The sequence below is a fragment of the Nyctibius grandis genome, chromosome 16 (genome assembly GCF_013368605.1).
Source record: "Nyctibius grandis isolate bNycGra1 chromosome 16, bNycGra1.pri, whole genome shotgun sequence".
NCBI classification, from domain to species: domain Eukaryota; kingdom Metazoa; phylum Chordata; class Aves; order Nyctibiiformes; family Nyctibiidae; genus Nyctibius; species Nyctibius grandis.
This window is the reverse complement of record NC_090673.1, coordinates 8991308-9009675: the sequence shown is the minus strand read 5'-3', so window position 1 is coordinate 9009675 and position 18368 is coordinate 8991308. Positions and strand designations below refer to the sequence as shown.

The 18368-nt window shown below is 48.0% G+C and overlaps 1 protein-coding gene across 1 annotated transcript in view; it reads left to right on the top strand.

Moving 5' to 3' along the window:
• Positions 1-18368, top strand: part of ASTN2 (astrotactin 2) — a 342339-nt gene that overhangs the window by 298900 nt on the left and 25071 nt on the right. The window contains exon 20 of the mRNA XM_068413664.1: positions 10535-10676. Within this exon, the coding sequence (XP_068269765.1) occupies positions 10535-10676 (142 nt within the window). The remainder of the gene's footprint in view (positions 1-10534; positions 10677-18368) is intronic.

Here is an 18368-nt window from a genome sequence, read left to right as displayed (position 1 = left end):
GATGCCAGGATTGATTTGTCTTCGTTTCTGGGAAACGTGACTTAAAATTCAGAGCAGAAAGCATTCCTCCCATGCCAGCGTCCTGCTGTGTGCTTATGGCAGGTATCCTCAGTTCCTGGAGTTTGCTCAGTTGTAAAGAAGGGTTAATAGTCTTTCAGAAATGAAAGCCAGCTATGAGTGGTTAGAGATCTGGACTGGGGCTCTGAGTTATAGCCTCAAATTCACCTTTTGTCTGCTATCTTGAAAAAGTAATTTCCTTCCTTTGCATCCCTGCTCCTTTGCTTGCCACCTCTCCTGACGCTGCAGCCTTCTGTGGTGCAGGTGTGTATCATAATGGAGCTCACGTCTTGGCTGAGGGATGTAAATGCTGCCACGTTGTCAGAGGCATCAATGGCCTTTGTGAAGTGCATTGAAGTCTCTGGGTGTCAGGTGCCTTGTTAACAAGTGTTTTGTCCTCAAGGAAACAAAATCAGCTCAATTTAAGAAATCAGAGGTTGTATTCTGTCCTTGTGAGCAGCGGGACTGTGCAGTGGTGTGGGAGACCCTGTCTCACCCTGTAGTCTTAGTGGAAAAGATGGAGTGATTGCTGATATGGTGATGGATGCTGAAGTAGACTCCTCATGGCCGAGAGATTCCCACCTCTTTCTCCTCTTCACTGACTTGTGTCTTCTAATGAATCAAAACTGTGAAGAAAAATGTTAACTTCGTTATGGGGAAATCAATAAGTGAATGATTCATTAGCTGTGTTAAGAAAGTTGTTGTGAATACACTCTGATAACCCAAGTAATTCCTTGCTCAAGAACTGATGTCAGATCTTGCATACGTTAGTCCTGACCAAGTGGATGTTTTCCAGCTTCTGAGTTTGGTCAGATAATTGCTTCTTTTCTCAGTTTTATCCTCATACAGCATTTGGCTTCTCTTGTGATACCTGCTTGGATAAATGGAGAGTTATGAAAAGGGGCACAGTCAAATGACACGCTCTCTAGTCTGACTCCGAGGTAACTGAGCATATCTACAAAAATATTTAGAACTCACTGTGTTTGCACAAGTTTTAACCTTGGTCCTGCAAGCATGTACATTAGTTTATCTGGCACACGAGTGTAATGGAACAACTCACATGAATAAAGCTAAACATGTGTAAATGTTTGCAAGATATGGGTCAATAATTCTTTGGAAACCATAGCAAACCAACTCCCTATTTTCTTATGCAGTGGTATTCTCCTGTCTGTCTTAGACAAGTGATCTGAAATATCTGTAATAATCATTATGGTGTAGTTGTTCCAAATAGCTCACAGCCAGGATGCAGAAACTCAGCTAAGTGTAAATTGTTATTGTTCCATTGACTTCAAGGGAGCTACAGGAGATTTTATGAACTGAGGATCTACCCCCACATTCTCAAGTGTGCAAAACTGCATATTAGGGCCAAGTAAGAGGTCCACTTCCATACGGGTCCCTCTATCAGGACCAATTTTTGTAAGTTGGCTTTGTAATTTCATTGGCTAACAGGCTTCAGATCTGGCTGCAGTTGTGCTGAGCCCTTTGGAATATACTGGTCCAAAGTCTTACCACTAATTCATCAGTGTCTACACGTATTACCTCTGTTTAGAATAAATGGGACCAAACAAAGAATATCTTCTTTGATTTGCTTGCCACTACAGGTAGTGGTTTGACCCACTTCCCAGCACTGAGCCATGAAGTGTAAGAAAGGGCTGGGAGCAGGGTCAGGCAACAGTGGCAATATAGAAGAAACTGGCTGATCTAAGGAGTCCAAAAATTCCAATTTCCCAATAAGTGTAAGGAGAAGTGAAGCACAGACCAGCTGAAGACTTTTCAGCATAGGTTTACATTAATTTGATTTGACAAATCATCCGAGATAACAATGTTTTTAGTGATTAATTGCACACTGAGTTTCTTTCTAGGAAATGTTCCTTCCTCCTCTTACTAGTCTGATATTTGCATGTGTGTGGAAGGCTTGATCTCCAGTGGGTGCAAGTCAGCCAGTGGGGTTCTGTGGGGCATTAGTTTAATACTGGAGTATTTGGTCATAAAGAGCTGAAAATTAAGGTAAGAGATGGCTCAGTAGAGCTGGAAATGAAGGATCTGACCCTGCTGTTTGGCAGGTCTCCCCTGCTTTTTTCATAGATCACCATGTACTAGGCAGGTTAGGAAGTCTGTGTGTCAGACGTGTTGTAGGTGTATCACCAGGGCCTGCTCAGACTGGCCAGAATCACCTTGTCATTGACCTTTCTTTAGGAAGGATCCCAGGATTTGTCCTCTGACATGTCTCACAGTGAAAGCTGCTCCCTTTCAAGTTTAGTCATCTTAATCCCAGCAGAAGATGGAACCTCACAGTGCTTTGGACTGGTGGAGCCCAGGTCCTTGGTGCCATCTTTGCATCCAAAATTTGGGAGTAATTTTTGGACAGTAGCTCGTTCCTCTAAAAACCACAAGAGTGCAGTAGGTTTGTGCATTTAAGAAGAAAGTTGTTATGATACAGATTTTGTTGCTGTCTCTGAAGTATCTGACACATCAGTTTACACTGTAGAAGAGTGGCTCTGGGGCTGTAGCAGGGCTGGTGGGATTCCTGGTGAAGATAAGGCTCTGTGCAGTCCCTGGATCTGCTACAGACTGTTGACTATGGGCCTTGGGGACCACCAAGTGGTCTGGACCACTGGTCCATTGTTTAGAAATGTCTAATTTAAAAGAAGCTAAAAATGAAAGGAAAGCAAGAATGAGGGTGGGAACTAGATCTGTGGTGATGAGAGTGAAGACTAGATCTGTGGTGACGGACAAAATCTCTGCCAGACAAGAAGTATCTGAGGACAAGCTCATGTCTTTGCTTTGTGTTTGCACAACTCCCGGCACAAATGGGTTCCCACTTTGCCTTGAAATCAAGTAACTATTTTAACATGCTGCAGAGCCCAAAACAAACTCCAAGGGAATAGATAAATGCACTTGGACTCTCCACTATGCTAATGTGAATACGTGGCTTTGAGATTGGAACTGGCTCATGCCTGGATGGCTCCAAGCATAGCAGAGTCAGCTTGTGTCTGGCTGTGGTTGACCCTTAGCAACCCAATGAACCTTGAGAAATACTGGAGGGCTCACAGCACAGAATGAAATGCATTAATTCTCACTCTCCTCCAGCAGCATACTGCCGTGGGGGAGATGGAGGAGGTGATGCGTTTTTACATGAGTTGAAGCAGTTTTTCTGAGGTCTTAGGTATTGACTGTGAAAGAACTGTGATAAACAGTCTGTGGAGAGCTCAGCTGAAGGAGCAGTGAGTCCTACTGATGACCCTAAAAGAATACACTCATGATTAGCCATGTGCATCGTGTTTTTAGAACGTTGCAGCTCATCCAAATCGAGACTATTTCCTTCCATTCCACTGGCTGCTCTTGATAAGAACAGTCCAAGACAGCCCATCCTTCAGTTCCAAGCGGTCACTCCATATGCAGAAGGTTCTAGCCCTGGAGAGCACCAGTGGAGCCTTTCGAGGGACTTTTGCGGCACTGGCATGCAACTTTCGCTCTTAGCTCAGCTAAAGCATTGCTCCTTAAATTTAGCCATCTACAAATGCAGTCTTCCATGAGCAGAGGAACTGGGACGCCCAGAGGAGAGCTTTTCATCGTTACTCATGTGTCTAGTAGCGCATAGACATCGGAAGCAAATTCCCCCCGAATTCATAGCTTAGGCGAGGTGAAGTCGTTCAGAGAAGTACTGAAATTTGCACCTTTGTGCAAGTTGGCAAGTGAGGCACAAACTGTGCCCAAAGTTGCAGAGCATAATCACTGGCTTTTCTGTTTCAGCCTAGCCAGCCTGTGCCCAGACAAAGGGATTCCTGATGGATGTGTCTTTGAGAAAAGTCACGACAAAGAAATTGTCTTTTTGGGCGTGGGGCTTAGGCTCCCATCGAACACAAGAGGCTGGCATGCATGGATGCTCCCAGAATGTGAGCAGAAGATTTTTTAGTAATAACTAGGCCTTTTTATTTCTTTTACAATCTGGCAAGCCATGTAGGGAAGGAGATTTTGACATCCTTCCACCAGGATCAGTGGGGACGGTTTGCTTTTAATGATCTAGGCAGCGAGACAGACCATCTGCTGATGTAAATCGGAACAGCTCCGTCGCCTAAAGTTATGTTACACTAATTTAAATCAGCCCATCATCTCCAAGACAAACTACCTTTCGCTGCCTTGCCCACCAAGTGACAGATCCGAAGTACATTAAACCCAGGTACAACCCTGTTGTGGAGGAGCCACCCTGCAAGCCTGTGCTCCCCATCTACCCATCCAAAAATCCAGTCCAAGCCTTCTGCTCACAGCCCTCCTCTGAACCTCCCCTCCTTGGAGGCAGAGCCCTGGAGGAAGAGAAGGGTGGGACGAGGACCCCCAAAAGGTGACAAACTTGGAGGGCTGAGCGTGCCATTTGTTTCCTCATTTCAGGAACCAAAACCTGGCAAAAGCAAAGTGGAGTAAGGTCTCTTTTTTCCATCTGCTTCGCTGGCATTGCACCGAAGGTCACTGCTGGGGACGGAGGTCCTCGCTGGGCCCCATCTGCCTTCCCTGGGCTCCCTCATTTATGCCCACTTGGGCCTCTGACATTCTACTCTGTTTTTCTTTCCTTGAAAATGGATCGGGAATTGGGAGCCGCTGCGCAGGAACGCGCCTGTTCCCCATTACAGCTCCACCGGGGCTGTAACACGATCGTGCCTGCTCCATACCCACACAGATATTTATTTATCCATACAGGCTTTCTCCTTGTTTTCATTAAGTTAGGCAGAAAAGGTTAATCTTTCTTCTGCTAAAGCTTCAAAACCAACCAAGCTAAATAAAATATGATTTCTTTCATTTCTTTTTTAAAGGACACTCTCTGTCTTCCCCCCCGCCCCCCTTAAGTACCAGAATGAGGTCACAGTCAGAGATGCCACAAGAGTAAATTGAAAACAGGTTGAAAAAAAGCAAAAGGGAGAAAGACGGAGAGAGAAAACCACAATCAGAAGAAAGTGACTGGTAACATTGCAGGGTTGGTTTCATCCAGTCTAGTAAAGAAGCTGTCAAGACAGAGACATTAGTGCCTTCCTACTTTCCCCTTTGTGCTCTTTCTAGGAATCCCAAAGGTGAATTGCAGCAGGGAGGTCTCCTCTCGTCTTCATTCCACTTTGGTTTGCACCGCCTGGGTTTCGTCCATGCTGCTCTGGGCACAGGGACACGGGCTGAAGGTGTGGAAATGCCTGTGAGGGTCCCAGAGTTTCCTTTTGCTCCTCCTAACCTCCTGGAGGCTCCTGGCCTCGCTCTCTTGTTTAGTCTGGTTGAACTCAACGCCATGACTCTTGTTGTCTTCAGTGGGATGGTTGATAGGTGATTCATCCTGCCTGCCGTCCGCAACTGCTGGGCGCTGGCAGGGTGGCGGTGGAAGGTCTGAGGCAGACTAAGACTGTTGGATACTGCAAGCGAGCGGTCTGAGCCTGCTCCCATCCATTTCCTTCCTCAGTCCCCATTCCTGCCCATCTGAGCCTCCTGCCACTAGAAATGTGCTCGCACAAGAGCAGGTTGCCAGCTCAGCCTTGCAGACAGGCAGCTGAGTCAGGGGTGACCTCCTCTTCCAGACCAGGCATTGAGTTGGGTTCCCAGGTGGCTATCCCAGAGCCATCACTGGTGGGTTGACCTATATGCCTTGATGTGGCCAGGAGAAGTTTGCAAAGCTTCACAAAATGGGGCTAACCCCCCTGCACGCTCCAAGCATGCTATGATTTTCCTCTGTTTTAGGGAGAGCTCTGACTCACCACAACACCAGAATCAGTATGATACGTGTTTACAAAACCAAAAAGAGGAGGTTTGCCAAATTCCACAGCCGTGTCTGCAGAAGAGGACGAGGCAGTAGCGAGGGGTTGCACTGGAGAGAGAAGGAAAATGCCACCTGGAGGGAGCTGGATCTTCACGGTAGTCATTAGTAGAGCAGAGATTGATTTTCAAAAGCTGCCTGGGGAATTGGGTGGTTTGGAGCAGAGCAGTCCTGGGAAGGCAGTGGGATGGAAATGAGGGGGAAGAGAGTCTTGCAGGGATGTGGGGTACAGTTAGGAGTATCAGCATCCCTTTGCTGAGCCCAACATCTCCGTTACCTGTAATCAATGTGCAGCAGGTTCCATCTTTTGCTCTGTGCACAGCAGTTACAATAGTGCTGTTGAGCTCTGGTCTGGATTTTTTGCTACAGAGAAGTGAACACAGGTGAGGCGTCCTCACAGGAGCTGGTCATTTGTCCTTGATATCTGTAACAGCTTATTGCTTTATTTAGCATGACATCAATTATTTATTACTATTAATGAAGGACACAGATGGCTGTCTGGTCAATAAAATATCTCCTACTCCACAGAGATGATCTACTTAGCTATCATTTACTCTGCAGAGAACCTTTGGATTCTTTCTGAAATTTAATAACATGAGCAAAGATACTACAGCAATCTAGAAGGTTTGTGCTTCAGGGCTGCTTTGGGAGGCTGAAATCCTTCTTTATATTTGCTGGTGGGGTGTGCAAGAACACAGGTCCAGATGGGAAGAGAAGCCCCTTTGCTTTCCATCACAAGCTACTTATCCTTATAATCCCTTTTATAAAGTAATCAAACTCCTTCTTAAAAGATAGTTAGGTGATCTGCCCTTCTCGGGAGTAGACCGTTTATTCATATCCAATTTACTTTCTCTTGCCATTACTGCCCATTAGCCTAAATATTTATTTTCCATCTGAGTGCCAGCCCTGTTGATGTATTCACAGTCATGTCTCTCTGCTTGGTTTTTTTATGTCTCTGCTCATATGGCAAACTTTTTTTTTTGTTATTTCCCTGTAAAGTCTTCTCTCCTGCTTTTCCTGTGCCTTTGTTCATCAGCACAGATGAGCAATACCACGTGCTGAGCTCTCACCATTGCCTTGTGCGTTTAGGTCAGTATTCATCCGTTGCTACAGCATCTCAAGACCGCTTTTTCTTTGTGGTCCCTCAGCCTCTCGCAATGCCAGCAAATGCACCCGTTTCCTTCGTTGCATTCCACGAACAAGGTCCCCATCTAACTCTAGGGAATAACTTGTTTTCTGGTCCTAAGGAAGGCTTAGAAAATTTAATTTCAGCTACTCTCAGAGCACCACAGACTGAGCAAAGAGAGACTTCTCTTGTGTGAGATGAACAAACCAAGTTGCCGTGTGCTCTGCTTCACCCAGGGGAGAGCATGAAGAAGCAGCTCCCTGCCTTCGCTGTGGATTGATGGCTCTGGGTAGTCAGTTTGTCCCTGGGGCGTCCCTTACCTGACCCCATGTTTGCTCCATGGTCCGTGCAGTCTGGCACTACCAGCAATCTCAAAGCTGCTTATACAGGTGCAGAAGGACTCCCAGCCTTGGGGCTGAGGTTTCAGCACCTTTGCTAGCATCTGTTTTGCTGTTTTCATAACAACCTCTTTGCTTTTGTTTGATTATAGCAGGACCAAAGAGAGGGGAAAGTTACCCAGAGGCTCAGGATTGAACACAAAGCACCCTCTTGCTGTAGAGATTTTATTGCAAGGGTTTTGGCTTAACGCAGGGTGACACCGTGTTGGCAGACCCTGAGAGCTTCATTTCCACCAGTGCAGGGGATCAGCAACGCACTCCATAGCCTAGGCAGGTCTGATCAGACCTTGTGGCAAACCAGACCATCATGTGATGCAGCTGCTGCTGTGTTTCAGGGCATTGCTCACTGCCAGCCTGCTCCTCTGCCCTCAAAGCTACCCAGAAAGATGAGCATTCAGAAGTTAGTGGATGCTTTAAGGAGAGATAACGGTGCAATTTTAATACACGCTTTAATTCAGTGGTTGCACATGACATTTTCCATCCCATTTCCAGTTTCCTGCAAGTCTGGTTCCATCCTCTTCACTCCCTGTCTCAGCCCTGTGTTTTTCTCTCCCGTGCCGTCTCTTGTGCTCGCTGGCACTGACGTCCTGACTGATGCTCCCTGTGCCCATGCACTGCCAGTCCAAACCTCCCCTTGGTCTTGACCAGTTCCTCATCCCAGTCTCTCTGCCCAGCTCTTTTCTTTGCTACCCCTCTGTCCTGGTTTTGCAGGGATAAAATTTATAGAATTACTTTTCTGTTCCATTTTGTTTCAGTGTGTGGCCAGCTGAGGGATGGTGATCAAGGCCATCAGCAGTTAAATTCAGGGCAGCTGCCCCAGGCTGCCCCACAGGTGTGTGCTGTGACATTAACGTCAGGGTCACTATAAACGGGAAAGCTGGTGGGGGTAGGAGCTCTTTGCTCTGCTCCATTTTCCTTCCTTCTCCTCTATTCTCGAGGGTTTCTATCCCTGGAGGGACTCGCCACCACTCTATGAGCTAAGTTTAATTTTGTGTCTTTTGTATTAGTCTTGATATTGGTTTTCTTATTTTATTATATCTTTTTAAATTTCAGCCCACGAGTCTCCCTCCTTTTCCCAATTCACTTTCTCGGTTGGGGAGGGGACATTGGGTGATAGAACAACTGGTTATTGTTTAGCCCTGGCTGTGGGCTGAACGAAGACACCCTCATCGACTGCCTCTCAGCCCTGAGTGCTCTGGAGGAAGGTGGGAGATCCCACAGCAGGCACCCGTGGGATGATCTGTCCCCCCATGAAGTTTCTTCCTGGTCAGAAGTTGGTTGCTTGAGATCTGAAGAGGCTTAAAAGCTCTTGCTCTAGTTCAGCAACACAATCTGGTCGTGCCTCTGTTATGTGTTTGTGAATCATCTGCTTTGTAAGTCACGGCAGCGTCTGTTCTCAATGACTTCTGGTGGCAGGGAGTTCCCCAGTCCAGCCCGATGTCATATGAAAAGGGATGGAAATGAAAGTTGGAAATGAGCAATAGGGTTTTGTTTGTTTGTTTAAACCATCAACCCAGAGCCAAGGGGCTTGCTCGAGGCCGCTCGGCGCTCGTGACTTCCAAGCAGTGATTTTACTGCCGCCAACCCAACCTGCCCATTGAGCTGACTTGGGGTTTGGTCTGGACCCGGGGCTGGGGACTGGGTTAAGCTCCAGAGACCGGTGACAGAACTGCCTGAAAAAAGTTTGGAAAGAACAAGTTGTGCTGGGAGCATTAAAATGAATAATTAAGGCTTGGATTCCTTTAGGGAGGAAAAGAATTTATTGCTGCTCTTTTCTCTAGCCAAGGGGGACATTTGTTACCGAGTTGTGTATTTTGAGACAAGACGCAAATGTGGTTTCGGGGGGCTGGGGATGAGGGGATTTTTTTCTTCTACCTGGGTAATCCAGCTGCACAGCGAGATGTTCTGGGCTGGTTATACCACTGGGTTATTTCTTATGGTCTGTACTAAGAACCTAGACTTGTGCTTCATTTCTAGTAGTCCTCAGTCACTTTTGCTTTTAGAAAAATAAAGAAAAGTGCTGAGAAGGGAATTCTCCTCCTCCCTCTGCTGCGGTGGCTTGACATTTACACATGCACGAGGTACCCAGCCCTGCAGTCTGGGTCCAGGTTGGCTTATCCCAGCATAACTCTATCAATCAGCTGCAGCAGCCCTTTCTCTGGCTCCCATCAGTGTGAGCTGGGGCACAACCAGGGCAGCTGCTCTGTTTTTTTTTTACTGCTTGGTACCTTCTTGAGCTTTCCGTTACACTGATGCAAAATGGGAATCGAATGCAATGAGCTCTAACTGATAGACAGCCTGCCCAGTGCAAGGAGACAGGTTGCACGGCAGTGGATAATCAAGCCCAAAAAGCTTAATAAATGGAGCATTTTCAGTTGCAGCTGGGTCATGATCTAATAAGCTTTACAAACCAAAAGACAAAAAAAATTCAGGTTTTTTAATTAGTTTTTTTTTCTTCGAATGCTTGTAAAGGGGCGAGTGTTCTTCAGCACAGCTGAAGGAGCTCCAGTCAGAGCTCCAGGAGCTGGCAGGGTGCACATGAAAGGGAACGCGAAGCTACTGATTTTCATTGAATGGAAAAAAAAAACCAAAACAAAAAAAACAACAAAAAAAACAACCCAGCACATTGAGAGCAATTCCATCCACGCTCTAAAAATTGTCTCATTTCTTCATAATCTAACATAGCAGGAACATATTTCACTGTGACAGGTCATTTTTGAATGGAAATTTTTGAAGGCCATGTCCCCTTTAGGGATTGAATGTGCAGTCAGGGCAGGAGAGCCTATTTAGGCAGGCTTGCAGCTCTTCTGGGGACCTGGAGCCTGTCCTTGGATGGTGGCCCCGTGCGTGGGGTTTGCAGTGAGCCCACACGTTGCCTGTGCGCTCTGTGAGTGTACCCTTCCACTGTCCAAGCGATGACTTAGCCCTGGGCCTGGTTCCAGCAGTGGGTCCCTATCACAACTGATGCCCCAGGTGTGTGTTCTCCTTGCTTTGACCATAGATGATATTCTCCATATAGACTTGGAGCCATTCCTACCAGCCACAGTGAGACTTCATTGACTGCCTGTGCTGTGTAGGTGCGTTCCTGTGGTGTTTTTTAAATGATCAGCAATAATTTTACTCCTGTATTGATATTTCGGTCTTGCTCATCTCTTTGCTCTCCAGGAGAATCCTTGAGCTTTGCAGACGATTTGCTTTCTGGCCTTGCAACATCCTGTGTGGCAGCGGGTAGGAGTCACGGAGATGTCCCTGAAACCAGCCTCTATTCAGTCATTTTCAAGTGCCTGGAACCAGATGGTCTGTACAAGTAAGGAGAGGCGTGTGGGGAGGTGGTAGGGGCAAGGCGGGCATCTCAATGCTGTTATTTCACTGTTACTAACCTTTTTGGTCAGCACTGTGTTACACCAGACACTGAACAAAAGAGGAGAATCTCTTTGTCGCTTTGGGCGTTAGGTTCAGCTAGTGAAATGGAAAACCAGTGTCTGCCAGTACAGCACTGGAGGCACTGGGAGTCTGTGCAAGACTCTACTGGAATAATTAATGTTTTCAGTATGCTGGGCTTCCAGGTCCATGCCTGGTGGGGTAGGGTTGTCTCTCATGGATGAACTGAGCTGATGTGGTCATATCGAAGCAAAATGCCCAGCCTGGTCAAATCTTGGTGGACCAAAATAGCCAGATGTTGAAAATGTGGTAGGTGGTGTTGATATAAGCGGCTGTTTTTATGAGTAGGACACACAGAGCAGATCAGAGAGACACCAAATCCATCTGCCCCCCCACCCAGTGCCTTCCGCAGGGATGCTTGGCCATGCTAGTGCTGATGTCCTCGTTCACTTGACTCTTCTGAGATATCTTTGAGAACATGGGATTGGCTTTTCTGTTTGAATCCTGTGGAGTAATTAGTGTCCAAAGCAAAGGGGTAATTTCAGGATCTGAATATTAACTTCTTTTTCAGTTTCGTTTGGAGGAGGTCTGGGCTTTTCAACCTGGCTCGTTAGCCAGGACATCCTCTGTCTTGAGGGAGATATCAGGAGTCAGGACAGCAAGAGAGAAGAGAGGAAAAAGGCAAGGAGACAGAGGAGAGACAGAGTAAGCAAGAGAGAAACGCCCAGGGCTTAATGTCAGAGCAACTGTAATAATTAAAACACATTTTGTAGTGAGTAATGAAACTTTTTATGGGACCACAAAAGCATTTAAAGCGAAACCTGGCAAATGGTCTGTCAGAATTTTTAAAGATCTTGATGAATACTTTCCCTTTGCCTCCCTCTCCGCGGCCTCCGAAGAAGGAGAAGCCTTTATTACGCATCTCTGGAGCAGGGCTGTGTCCAGGAGCCGGCTCCAAGTGATACCTCTTGCCATTTAATAAGTTTAAATGATTTTTGTTAAATGTATAGCACATAAATATAATTATTAATATCTCTGAGAACTGGGCTGCTCTGAAAAGGTGCCAGGGAGAGGCTGGGGTGACCGCAGAGCTTGCTAATAACCCACTGCCCATAAAATCGGCCGGTTGTGAGCTCTCAGCCGTTCAGCTCACGGCTGCCAGGGGCACCGGGCGAGGGACGAGCCGGTGGGTTTGATGGGGAGGCTGCTGCTGAGGTGAATGCACGGAGCTGGGAGCCAGAAGGTCTGGCTCTTGGGCAGCCTGGGCTGCCGGATCATCCTCCCCATCAGCTGGGCAGGATAATTGCGTTCACCCGTTGCTTTAGGGGCTCTGCGATCTAATTCCTGATGTCTGCAAAGGGCTGGGACAGCCTTGGGTGGAAGGCGGAAGGCTTTGTCCAGGGTTGTGTCATCCCTTTGGTCAAAGCCAGGCTTCTGCTTCACGGTCATGAGGCACATTGACACAGAGGAGGTGAGAAGAGTTGGCGATGCCCCGTGTCCTAGGGGTGGCTATGGGCAACTCCTGCTCTCTGCAAGTGCCCCTCGATGAGGGACATGAGCTTTTTGTGGGGAGCCATGGCTGCAGGCAGCAGTCCCCTGGCATCGAGGAGCTTTGGACCTCGTCCTTCTGCGGGGACAGGCCCTGGGGTGACGCGCGGTGTTGTCTCTGTCCCACAGCTAATGCTCAGCAGGGCTTGGCACGCCGTTCCCATGGCTGTGCACACTTAAGCGCACATGGATGGACACGTGTTCGTGCTGGCACCTGTGGGGCATGGACCCACACTCCTGGGCATCAAAAAAATATGCGTGCACATGCACTACAGCACACCCTCCTCGGCATCTGCTGCTGCACGCCCCAGCACACCTGCGTGGGCCGATATACCCCTGCTCAGCGTGTTTGCATGCCCTGCCGTGGATACATGTCTGTCCAGCACACACACAGGTTTGCTCCAGCCTGGGACCCAACCAACACGTGTTCACTAGCATCTGTGCATTCTCAGCTACATAGGCACACACACCAAATATCCCTCTGTTCAGATGTCCATGCAGTTGCAACACAGCGTGAAGAAAGCCAGAGCAGTGAAATGTGAGGCTAGCGCTCGGTTCTGAGCCCGCACAGATGTAACAGCTACAGAAGCACGGGCACAGGGTCGTTTCTTAAATGGAATTTCTTCTGCTTGTTTCATTTGTTTCTGTGGAAAAATAGCTATCTTGGAGTGCTCTGGCCTGGGTATAATCCTGATTGTAGCCAGTCAGCAGGGACCTGTGCTTTTCTCTAGGCTGTTAGGGGAGCACACAGAGTCTGCAGCACCAGAGCTCTTCAATAGCAAATGCTTTTACTTGTTCAGCAGCCTGAGAGTATCACATAAACCGAGAGAGGGGACTGTGAGATCATGGAAGTCTCATCTGCTCTGTAAATGTGTCGGACGTTCTGTCCCTTTTTCTCCTGTAATACCCACGGCAGTTACACTCTGCTGTTGACCATTCGTTTGGAGTATTACCAGCCTGAGATCAAAGCTGGGCTTGAGTATGAAAAACAAACCCAAAAAATGCTCTACAAACAAATAAAAAAACAAAGTCTGATGGATTCCTCTGCTTTTGAGACTTCTGTAATTTCAAAACATAAACTAACAAAAGGAGAACTAATTTCTTTGTCCTTTGTGATTTCAGTCTGACGAAAGTATGTTGCCTGTCAGCCCTTTTCTTTTCCCTGCCTGTAGTACACTGGGGTTGAGATGCTAGTCCCTGCACAGAGGGTTTTCAGAGGGAAAGTCGTTCGTGTCAACAAAGATGCATATGCTCCCTAGGCTTGCGTACACGCGTGGACACCCTGCGGTCTGTCAGACATGGGTGCCCGTGGTGGGGATCCGTGCTGCAGTCATGTGAATGTGCTTGCATGCATGCACACAGGGACACTGAGATGGTCCTTGAAGACTGTCAAGTTTGGTTTAAGCTCTTAAAAAACAAAAGTCTTATAATTGTTGCAAAATGCATCACAGGAAAGGGGATTGTTCTCCCCTGAGGTCAGCTAGACCAGAGAAGCCTGTCAAGCTTCCTCCCAGGTGGATCTGGAAGAGGATGGGGTGAGGAACGCAGAGGGAGAGATGTCTACGTGTCTGTTAAGTGCTCGTCTTGCATGGACCAGCCAGTCCAGTCATCGGTTAATGCCAATCAGACTGATGGTTTGGGAGCTTGGGAGCACCGTGCTCTGACAGGCAACTGGTGATGCACCAAACACCAGTCAAGAGAAAGAGTTCTGGCTTGTCTCAGAGGTCAAACTCAGCCTGGAGGACTGAGCTTATATTGCTCATGGCCCTTATATAACTCAGCACCCTACAAACCCAACCAATCTCTTCACTGCGGAGACAGGAGCTTCCCCTGAGCCTTCAGCCCAGCTCATCCATCTCGATAGCTCATCCATCTCAGCTTCTCACCTCGTCATTCCTTGAGTGCCTGGGGATGCCTCTTCGCTGAGCTGTACCTGATCGGCTGCCGGAAAGCAGCTTTGCCAGCCCAGCACGTTCATTTCAGATACTTGGGGAGATACCAAGTATCCCTCAGCCAAAAGGGGAAATTTTGGAAAGGGAAATGAAAACCCCCTCCAGCTCCTCAGTGGAGCTGCAGTGCAAACACACCAACTTCTTTCCTGTGCCACAGATACTATAATTTTAGATTAGATTAAATCCCAATGTTTCACTTTATTTACATTCCTGACCTAGCCTATTCATTTCCGGTGTTTGTGCCAAGAATCAGCACAAAATTTACTGGAAATAATATGGAAGTTATCAGGATCCCTTCCAGAGCCTTTCCTTGGAGTGTGTTCATATGCTGAGAAGGAGCCTTGAATTTGCATCCCCTTTGCTGGCTCAGATAGGGTTTCCCCAGGGTGATCCTGAACCAGCCCAAAGGCTCTGGGAGAGCACGTTTCAGGAGTGTTGGAAAGGTGGAAACCTCTTCCTAGGGGATGAAGATCCGGCCCTGCCATGGAATAGAGGGGATTCAGTTAGACCTCAGAATGACAACACAAGGCTCCCATCTGTAGCCAAGACCCACCAAGACCTGCCTGGCCAACCTCATCCCCTGTAGGGTTTGGAGGCCATCGCCAGCGTGGCCAGGCTTAGCCTCTGTCATCATATGCTGGCCAGCAGTGACCATACTTTATTTTGGCATGCTTAAGGAAAGAGGCAAAGACGTTGAGTAGGGAGAACCCATCGTAGCACTGAGAGGCAGCGATTGCAGTTAAGCAAGCTGCATGTGCTAAAGGAGCTGGCCCAGAACAAGGCTGATTAATGTTGACTGACCTCTGCCTTCTGCATAGCTGGGATCAAAAGTGGAATGGAAACCCTTGGTGCTCAGGAGTGTGCTAATGCTGGCAGCAGTCCGTTGCTCCTTATATGATACTAATTGTTATTGTTGGTCTTCTGTCAGGAAGACACATGAATGAGCACTGGAGCAATCGGAGACAGATCCCAAATAGCTCAGTGGCATGGGTTAAAACACATCTGTTACAGCCCTTGGCTGAGTCCCCTGTGTGCACAGGAGCTGTGCTGCTTCATTGAATCCACCTCTTCCGCACGCTCTCCAGCTTCCTGAAGTCAAGCTGTAGTTTCTTCTCAGGCATTCCTGGCTTGCGGAAGCTCAAACAAGGCCAGTCAGGAGTTGAACGAGTGCTTGCTAAATCCCAAGCCTGTGCTCTAAATGCAGGCTCGTCCTTCCTCGGCAGTTTAGGGTTGCTTCAGAACAAGGCTACCCAAATGGTCCCAAAAGGTGGATTGGCCCCATGAAAGATGGTCTGTACAGGGAGGTCAGGGGCTCAGCAGAGGAGGGAAATAATCTCTCTTTCTGCTGGTATTAATAGAGTCCTGTGCATGGAGGAAGTTTGGGCTCCCGTTGAAGTTTCCAACATCAGGAGAGTACACATTAGGAGAGAAGCCATGGAAAAGCCACTCATGCTTTCACCATGGCCAGTCAAGGTGCTGGAGGCTCTTCCCAACTTTGCCACTTGCTCTGCTGAGTGATGTAAGCAAATCACTTTGTCTCACTTTCATCTTCATCTATTTGCCCGTCCCCTTTATAAGCCTGGGTTATACAAAGGGAAACAGAACATCCTTTGTCACCTCCTGTGGCTGACTCCTTCCCACTCTTTCCTCAGGACATCCAGATTTAAATAACGTTCTTGGTCTTCTTGTTCTAAAAACTGCCTGCATCCAAGCCCCAAACGTCCAGGCCCATTCACATCGCTCCTCTGGGAGTGGCTGGAGGAAGGCTGGCAGTGGGGGAGCGAGGAGGAGGAGGAGGCATGGACAGGTCTTCGTGTAGGGTATTGCAGCTGGGGGAGTGTGTGAATGTAGGCTTCTTCCTAGAAGTGGTAATGGGGTGAGGAGGAGGAGGAGTTTGGCCTCTTTGTCTGTTGGTAGACAAATGGACCTTTGCAATTCCATCTTTTCCCCGTCACCAAATCCCTATGACCAACCCTTTACCGTTACAGACTTGGAGAGTATTCTTATTTCTGAGTGTGTGGAAACCTAATGCCACTAACATAGATCCGTCCAAGTCTTACCTCATTGACTAATGGCAGAGTGAGTACGAGAGATGTGATACAAATATCAGGACAGACGTTGCTGGCTTCGATTTGCCTCTAAGCCAGCAAAAGCTGCATTGTGCTACTGCATTAGAGTCATTTGTTTTGTTGATTGGTTCTTCATGGTATAGAGCACGTTCTTCATGAAGGCTGGAAAGCTGAGGGCCATGTTGATTTGATTCTTACAGCGGGGTTTGAACCCTCTCCCCTTCCAGGATGCAAGGAATTCACTGCTTGGAGTGGGTGTTTCTTGTTTCTTGTATCTTGTAGGGGAGAAATAGGTCAGGAGCAGGGCAAATGTTTTTGTTCTTGTTGGACTTGGCCTAGCTAGGGAAACTGAGGCAGGGAGAGGTGATGTGACATGCTTGAAGCTCTTCAGTGGACTGAAGCTTAGCAGAGCCGAGGGATGCCCTTGCTCACACTTCACATAAGTGGTCTTCTGAAGTGAGGCTTAAGAGAATTGGTGTTTTGGTCTGGGGATTAAGCAATGCCTCCTGCACGAAAAATACGGTCTCCTCTTCCAAATTTCCTCATGCAGTCTGGGACACAGGTACCTGAGAGGTCACATCAAGGAAGCCACGGCATGCCCTCGAAAACGCTGCTGGCTGGCTTGGCGTCTCACACTCCCCCCTCTCTCTTGTCCTTGTTCTCAGTGTGTCAGTGGGTTTTTTCTCCCAGCAAAGCCAATCTGGCAGCAAAATGCCTTTTTTGCACGGTACTAGAGGCAGCGGGCGATGCCACTTCGCCAGCTGGAGTTTCTCCTCTGTTGCCAGAGCGCAGACGAAGCCGCTGCCGCCGCACCTCGGTGCCGGGCGTGGAGCACGAACGGTGCTCGCTCGCCTTGCAGGGGGCAGCGCCAGGGCTTTGACACAGAGGCAGTGTTACATTATCCCTTCGCCGTGCGTTGTTTTGTGGCTGGATGGCTCTTGTACACCCCAAGCAGGCTTTGTCTCTGCAAAATGATGGTCGGATTTGCCATGTCTGGGTTCATGCGTCACTAGCCAACACTTGGATGTTTGGGTGGGAAGTTTTTGCCTCCTCCTTTGACTGCTTCCCTGCACCCAGTAGCAGCTCAGCCTGATTTTTGCAGACAATTCAAGTTTTTAATAGGCTAATTCTAGCTTTAAGGAGTGGCCAAAAGCAGCTCTGCTGTATCCATAAGTATGCCCCAGGAAGGATGTGACAAGCTGCTCTGGTGCCCAGGTGTTCAGATGCTACTGCACCCACAGCCCATGGAGTAAATCAGCTCAGACAGACTCTGGATGGGCCCCCAGGTCCCAAAAGCTGGAGATACTGGGCCCAAAAGGTGATGCTGATCCAAATAAAAAGATAATTCACAAACCAATCCTACCTGCCCATCTTTTCCTCCACACTCTGGAGGCAAAGTTTGGATGCCATTACCTACAAGTTCTCTCCCAGCTCAGACCAGCAGTGTGCTTATATCTCATATATGGCCTCCAAGTCCATAAAGCTAGTTAAAGGTTATATTTGTTTCATTTTGCCAAAGGACACCTGCAGCACATCCCACCCCATTCTTTTTTTTGTAACAAAAACAGCACAGAGAGTCTCTCACCAGCCTTGTCTCCCAGAGGGCACTTTATCTTCATTTTCCTTTTTTGTTTGCTATGTATTTTTTTTAAAAAATACATTTCTCTTTTAATCTTTGGCTTGTGCAGAGCATTACATCTGTAAGCACCCAACTCCTGGTCCTGCCACGCTGGATTTTATCAGCACACAGCGAGCCCTCCAGCTCTGCCACCCCTTCACCCCCTCAAGGTCGTGGGACAAGGCTGTTTCCCAGCTGCAGGGAGTTTGTCACGGGGGAGCTGCCCGGGTGACAGAGCCCCTGCACAGGGCAGTTGCTGAACTCAGCTGCTTTCCAGTAGATCTTGAGTGACCTTTAACTTATTCCTTGGGTTTGGGGATTGTTTCCCCCCTGCAAAAGAAGTTTGCTTGTATTTTCCTCGTTTGAGGTTATTGAGGTGCATCTGGGCTTTTCTGTGCTGGTCCCATCTGCAGTGGTGTCAAAGAGAGGTG